At 36.7% G+C, this 7,988-nt stretch overlaps 1 protein-coding gene across 1 annotated transcript; it reads left to right on the top strand.

The window, feature by feature from the left end:
* Window positions 1-5,640, top strand: LOC121796062 (phytochrome B-like). The gene is made up of 4 exons (XM_042194776.1): window positions 1-2,503; window positions 3,165-3,972; window positions 4,251-4,544; window positions 5,153-5,640. Exons 1-4 carry the CDS (start codon window positions 409-411, stop codon window positions 5,370-5,372), a joined length of 3,417 nt encoding a protein of 1,138 aa, XP_042050710.1. The 5' UTR covers window positions 1-408; the 3' UTR covers window positions 5,373-5,640.
* Window positions 5,641-7,988: the final 2,348 nt, after the last annotated feature.

The raw sequence follows: 7,988 nt of genomic DNA, 5'->3' as shown, positions 1-7,988 counted from the left end.
TGCTAAACTTGTGTGTTGGTTGCCTTTCTAGTTTCTGTGATGAAATTTTATCTATGTTGGAAACTCAGTTTTCGAAGACACCTTTACAATAAAGAGAGAAAATAAGCCCCAAACTTTAAATGCTCTAACTGCGACTGTTAACGGCACGGAAAATCAAGAAGCTGCATCAAACAAAACCCACTCCAGAAGAAAATTCCTTGAAAATGATCTCTCCCATGATTCCTTTCCCCTTTATTCTTCAATCCTCAATCCAAAATTTCTCGACTGCGAAAAAGAGCTGATCCCAAAGATTTCGACAAAATGAATGGCTAGCAAGCACAGTCACGTGTATATGATCTGGACTGATCGCCCAATTCAGCTCAATTTCTCCTGACTTCGACCATATCTGAACACAAGGTGTTTGATGAAATGTCTACCTCAGAAAGCAAGGAGATTAACCAAAATCAGAGCCCCGCAGCTCAATCCTCAGCTGCAGGAGAGCAGCGCCGCAATTCCACCACGAATAAGGGTAAGGGCGGCGATTCAGTCAGCAAGGCTATGGCGCAGTACACTGTGGACGCGAGGCTGCACTCGGTTTTCGAGCTATCCGGTGAGTCTGGGAAATCATTTGATTACTCTCAAAGCTTTAGAACCGGCAATCAATCCGTCTCCGAACAGCAGATCACAGCTTATTTCTCGAAAATTCAGCGCGGAGGTCACATTCAGCCGTTTGGCTGTATGATAGCCGTCGATGAACGGAGTTTTCGTGTCATTGCTTACTCGGCAAATGCCTGCGAAATGCTGGCCTTGACGCCTCAGTCAGTTCCAAGTCTTGAAAAGCTCGAAACTCTGACAATTGGCACTGATGTCAGGAGCCTCTTCACCCCTTCGAGCTCGGTTCTGCTCGAGAGGGCGTTTGGGGCGCGGGAGATCACTTTATTGAATCCAGTCTGGATTCATTCCAAGAACTCCGGGAAGCCCTTTTATGCGATTTTGCATAGGATAGATGTAGGGATAGTGATAGATTTAGAGCCTGCTAGGAAGGAGGACCCTGCTCTTTCCATAGCTGGAGCTGTACAGTCTCAGAAGCTTGCTGTGAGAGCCATTTCACATTTGCAGTCTCTCCCTGGTGGGGACATTAAGCTTTTGTGTGACACAGTAGTTGAGTGTTTGAGGGAGCTAACCGGGTTTGATCGGGTTATGGTTTATAAGTTTCATGAGGATGAGCATGGTGAGGTTGTGGCGGAGTGTAAGAGAGCTGATTTGGATCCTTATCTTGGATTGCATTATCCCTCAACGGACATTCCTCAGGCTTCAAGGTTTCTTTTTAAGCAGAATAGAGTTAGGTTAATTGTAGATTGTTCAGCTAAGCCGGTCACAGTTATTCAGGACGAAGCATTGCTGCAGCCTTTGTGTTTGGTAGGTTCAACACTGAGGGCACCTCATGGTTGCCATGCTCAGTACATGGCGAATATGGGGTCGGTTGCTTCTTTAACTTTGGCCGTTGTTATCAATGGAAACGGAAAAGATGGTGTTGGAGGGAGAAACACAATGAGACTATGGGGATTGGTTGTTGGTCATCACTCTTCTGCTCGCTATATCCCATTCCCTCTTCGTTACGCTTGTGAGTTCCTGATTCAGGCTTTCGGACTTCAACTGAATATGGAGCTACAGTTGGCATCACAGTTTTCGGAGAAGCTTGTTTTAAGGACGCAGACTTTGTTGTGTGATATGCTGCTTCGAGATTCGCCTAGTGGGATTGTTACACAGAGCCCTAGCATTATGGATCTCGTGAAATGTGATGGAGCAGCTCTTTACTACCAAGGGAGGTATCACCCTTTGGGAGTCACACCTACTGAGGTGCAGATTAAGGATATTCTGCAATGGTTGCTGGCGTCTCACGAGGGTTCGACTGGTTTGAGCACGGATAGTTTAGCTGATGCAGGGTATCCTGGGGCTGCCTCTTTAGGCAATGCTGTGTGTGGAATGGCTGTTGCGTATATCACTTCACGGGATTTCTTGTTCTGGTTTCGTTCCCATACTGCAAAGGAGATGAAATGGGGCGGAGCAAAGCATCATCCACAGGATAAAGATGACGGCTTGAGAATGCATCCTCGCTCCTCATTCAATGCATTTCTAGAAGTTGTTAAGAGCCGGAGTCTTCCTTGGGAGAATGCGGAGTTGGATGCAATTCACTCTCTCCAACTAATTTTGAGAGAGTCGTTTCAAGATGGCGATGGAAGCAATTCTAAGGCGGTTGTAGCAAGACAGGGAGGGGACTTGGAATTACAAGGGATTGATGAGCTTAGTTCTGTAGCCAGGGAAATGGTTAGGTTGATAGAGACTGCAACAACTCCTATATTTGCCGTTGACTGTGAAGGCCGCATAAATGGGTGGAATGCAAAAGTTGCTGAGTTAACCGGACTATCCGTTGAGGAAGCAATGGGGAAGTCCTTGGTTCACGATCTTGTTCATGAAGAATCCGAAGAAGTGGCTGACAAACTTCTGTTTCATGCTCTTAGAGGTAATCATCAGTAACTCTTTTTTAGCTTTGATCCATAGGATGTTCTCCCTTTTTTATGTGAATTTCATAAATCTTATATTTATTAATTACTGAATTACCCTTAAACATTAAAGCAAGCTTATAATAGATGGGAAATGATATGTTGCACACCTTATCTGACCACCATGCTCGTTTAAGGCACGTTTAGTGTTGTTTGTTTTGTTTTATACATTTAGTTTAGTTTCAATATATTTCATAAAAATCAAAGCTTAATTTGTCATTTATTTAAAGTTACAGCGAAAACAAACTAATCGCGCTTTGATTTTATAAAACTTGTAAAATTAAAAAGGTCAATAATAATTTTTAATACATTAGAATCAAACTAAATGTATAAAACAAAACAAACAATGCTAAATGTGTCTTAAACGAGCATGGTGCTCACGGATGATACTCACATAAGGTATGCATATCATTTCTCTAGAATAGATATAATCAAAAAAATTAAGAGTAGAGAGTTTACGATAGAAAGAGACGAGTGTGATATAATAACATACTATACACTATCGCCCTTTAGATCAAATACATAATAGGGATATAATAGGCAAATCAACTTTTGTAAATAAGGCTCATATATGATAGATATAGGTTTTGCCGAAATGCTCTTATATCATAAGTAATGCAGGCAAGGAAGAAAAGAATGTAGAATTAAAGTTGAGGACATTTGGTACTGAAGCAAGCAAAAAGGCTATATTTTTGGTGGTCAATGCTTGTTCTAGCAAGGATTATACGGACAAGATAGTTGGTGTGTGCTTTGTTGGTCAGGATGTCACGGGTCAGAAACTGGTGTTCGATAAGTGTATCAATATTCAAGGCGATTACAAAGCAATTATACACAACCCAAACACTCTAATTCCACCTATATTTGCTTCGGATGAGAACACATCTTGCTATGAGTGGAATACCGCTATGCAGAAGCTGACCGGGTGGAGTAGGGAGGACATCATTGGAAAGATGTTGGTTGGGGAAATATTTGGGAGTTGTTGTCGGCTCAAGGGACCGGATGCATTGACAAAATTCATGATTGTCTTGCACAAAGCACTCGGAGGTCAGGATACGGACGAGTTCCCGTTTTCCTTTTTTGACCGAAGTGGTAAGTATGTAAATGCTCTGTTGACTGCCAACAAGAGGGTGAATGCGGAGGGCCATATTGTCGGAGCCTTTTGTTTCTTGCAGATTGCAAATCCCGAGCTGCAACAAGCCATCAGAATCCAGAGGCAAAAGGAAAAGAACAGTGTTTCAAAGATGAAAGAGCTCGCTTACATTTGTCAGGAAATTAGAAATCCATTAAGTGGTATACGTTTTGCTAATTCGGTTCTGGAAAGCACGAATTTGACAGAAGACCAGAAACAGTTTCTTGAGACCAGTGCTGCATGTGAGAGGCAGTTATTAAAGATTATGAAGGATGTTGAACTTGAAAAAATTGAGGATGGGTACGTTTCTTAGAATGTTTGTGTTGAGTTTTGATTTTAATCATAAACTCAGACATAAGAGAGCATAGAATTCACTAAATGTTTTCCTTATCACTAATGGCTTCAGAGATTTTGAAAAAAAAATAGCGATTACTATTTTGTTATTTTGGTAAAAGCTTGTTGAAGAGGTATTTCTTTCTATTTTTGTTGCTGATAGACTTGTTTCTTTTAACTTTTATTGAAACTTGTTATAGTTTTTGTCTTCTTGGTTGCGTTGAACTGGACTCATCTTTTGTTAGTTCAATGGAGCTCGAGAAAACTGAGTTTCTACTTGGGAGTGTAATCGATGCTGTTGTTAGCCAAGCAATGTTCTTGCTTAGAGAAAGAGGTCTGCAGTTGATCCACGATATACCAGAGGAAGTCAAGACACTTGGAGTCTACGGTGATCAATTTAGAATTCAACAAATCTTTGCTGATTTCTTACTGAACATGGTGCAGTATGCACCAACCTCAAAAGGTTGGATAGAAATGCAACTCAGTCCAAACTTGAAGCAAATTTCTGAATCAATGGCCACAATGCACATTGAATTTAGGTAATGACAATTTTTTGTTGCTAATCTAGTTTATTATCACCTTCTCAGTATTTTGCTCACATGAAATCACTTTTTTTTACCTTTATTCAAGTGTCGCAGGTATTGGCACATTAGGTAGCTGTTTCCTGACAGTCATTATTCGAGATAATTATTCTTTGCGAGTATAACCTCTGTCTTAAGATGTGTGACTTGGTCCGATAGTATTCAACTTGATGAACTTTTGAAGTAAATAAAAATTCCAGAAAATATGAGTTCACATGGATATAGGTTATTATACCATTTTGGATTTTGGGATTTAGGTTGGTATAATTGAATATCACAATTCACAACACGTTAACATGACACAAGTACTCAAATATTACCATGGTGATTGATGTATGAAATTGTGTAGTTTCTACCTTGGAAATTTGAACCTTGGCCTGTTTTCTGATTAGCTTGTTTTGAAACCGTTTTGAGTTTTCATAGTTTGACACAACTTAGTCCGACGTTTGACTTCCTCGTTGGATAGCATTTTGGTGCCATAGATTTGACAATCTCCTTCACAACCTTTGAGTGAGCTTAGATTGGCAATACAGTTTTCATAATCTTAATTTTGTTATATGGTGAAGGATAACGTGCCCTGGCGAAGGTCTTCCTCCTGAACTCGTCCAAGACATGTTCCAAAACGGGCGATGGGCAACTCAGGAAGGCCTAGGATTGAGCATGTGCAAGAAACTCTTGAAGCTTATGAATGGAGAAGTTCAATATATCAGAGAATCAGATAAATCCTTTTTTCTCATCGTTCTCGATCTGCCTATGTCCAGCAGGGCCTTAATGAGTATCGACTGATTTGGAATGATGGCATCCCACACTGAACCTCTGAAACTTTGCACGCCGGGCTCTTGAGGAGACGCATTGTCGAGCTTTCACCTTCCAGGTCATTTTTGCCAAGAGTTGGAGACACACTGAATATGAGAGGGGAGACAAGAGTTGATCCTATGAGTGTTGTGTGATATGTGTGTATTTTGCTTTCATTGTGAAGAGGTAGAGTAATATGCTAAATACAGTATTTATGTATACATTGATAAATGTTTATATTATCTAAACTTGTGACTTAGTGTTCCTTTTTTTTTCCATGAGACCTAAATGTTATATTTTCGTTATTTCATTTTTAATTCTTAACATCTATTAATATTTCGGGCATGTACTACTATTATGCCTCCTTGCCCTAGGCCTTTCAATAATTAATTATCACATCACATAGATTAAGTTGATGTTTGAAAAATAATTGAAGTATGATGAACAACTACAAGTAGAGAATAGTAGTAATACAAGTTTTCAGCAAGACGTATATAAACTTTTAATCATTTATTTCTCTAATTTTTAATACTACTTATTATTTAGGATTTAGGAGTAGTACTTTTTTGCTTTGGGCGTCATGTGTCGACATTAAATTTAGTACAAATACACACACCAAGGAATGTAAGGTCAAGAAAAACAATAAGTAGTAGTACTTTTTTATTGGTTGTGCAATCCTTGGTTAGTGAATTAGAAACATTTTGATTTTATATATATTGTCAGATAAGAAAAATATTACTTTTTTTTATGAAAAAAAAATAATGCTCAAGCTACAAAACTGCGAGCTACAGAAGGCAAGCCAAAAGGCGGGACCAACAAAATGTTCGAAACCCCCTACCTTTATAATTCATATCCTTATTTAATGGGTTCGAACTAGTTTTCTTTGTGTTCATTCGGATGTTATTTGGATGCTAAACGAATTGCATAGTACAATAAGAATTGGGATATAGGGCTGCATTATAAGCATTATCTTGATATTTATAATTCAATTTCGAAATTGAGGTATAAACTGTGAACATATCAAAATGAAATTAAAATTCCAAAAGTATATAATATTTTGCATGTTCTCCCGTGAAAGGATAGAGTCAACTATCGACATGAAGCACTTGTTTTTACCACAAATAAATGTGTGGAGCTACATACCAACAAACTTTTGCCTTTCCAAATGCATGTGATCCATATTAATGAAGTTGTTACTTGTTATTCTCAGTGTAATAGCTCATGGGACATTTTGGCATATTAGAAAAAATAGTAGTCTTTCGTTTTATAAAGGTTTATGGCTTATACTATTACAAGTATTTATCACATATTCACAATTATATCTTTATCTCTTCTACTTTTTCGTAAAGTTTACTTTCGATTAAAAAATCACATGTGGTGAGAAAAGACAATTGAATAGGATTCACACTATCAAAGTCAATTTAGCAAATCTAGGAACAATTTCGTTCGTAAATTTTTGGCTGAAACATTTTTAATCCAAAATTGAAACATTGGGTGTTTTTTTTGCAAATATCCTCATATAGGGTGAGACATTTTCATTAAAATTCTAAAACCAAGAAATAAAATTTAATATTTTCATATTTGTTTTTTTATTTTTGCATAATAGTAATAAGAATAATATTTAATAAAAATATTATGTAAATACTAATAATAATTATAATTAATAATTTTCTAGTAATAATCATATTAAAATAGTAATACAAAAAACTAATACATCAGTAATAGTATTATTATAATGAGTAATAATAATAAAATTCATGTTATTAATATGACATAATATAATCATATAACAACAATAGTAAATAATAAAAAAAGTTAAATAAATAATGCTGATAATAGTATTAAAATTTTTAAATAATAGCTACAGTAATACTAGTAAATACTAATCAATTAATAATTCAAATGAAACAAACGTAATTTATAATTACTCAAAAAATATACTACTATTTTAATTGTACTATTTATTGTTATATTATTCGACTTTCAACTTCACTCCACTGTCATTTAAATCCTCTCTTGCATACCACGATGACTATTTAGTGGGGAATTATTTGTATCAAGATGACTCAATACAACATAACATAATTTTCTTTAATTGATCCTATAAATTCAAGAAACTATTGTAGTAGCAAGCATGAAGCACAATCTATGGCTGCAGCCGTCTGATCTAAAACAACACTCTACTTCTCCAATTTCACTCCTCATGTATTTATGGTGCGCATATATAAGTACAAATTAATGTGGTTGAATTAATGTTAATTCCAAAATACTTGTACTTTGGGACACAAAACATTTAGTAGTTTCAACTTTATTTCACATTTAAATCATGAATTTGCGCTAAAATTTGTTACTACTAACTAGCTAAAGATAAAGTTGAAGTAGGCATTATTAATCTGGAGCATTAATACTTTTATATGCTATTATTGTCATAATACATATTTTGGGCCCCTAAGCTTCATAGATTGAGACCTCTTCCAGCTACAAGATCTCGACGCTACGTACAACTATAAAAATTTAATGTTTGTTTTTTCAAGTAGAGTTAGCTATATTGATGTTGACAGCCTAGTGACGAATTGTAGTTAAATAGTCCACATGCATATAGAGATG

Source organism: Salvia splendens, chromosome 3 (genome assembly GCF_004379255.2).
Source record: "Salvia splendens isolate huo1 chromosome 3, SspV2, whole genome shotgun sequence".
In the NCBI taxonomy this organism is placed as follows: domain Eukaryota; kingdom Viridiplantae; phylum Streptophyta; class Magnoliopsida; order Lamiales; family Lamiaceae; genus Salvia; species Salvia splendens.
This window is presented reverse-complemented; position numbering and strand designations above follow the sequence as displayed.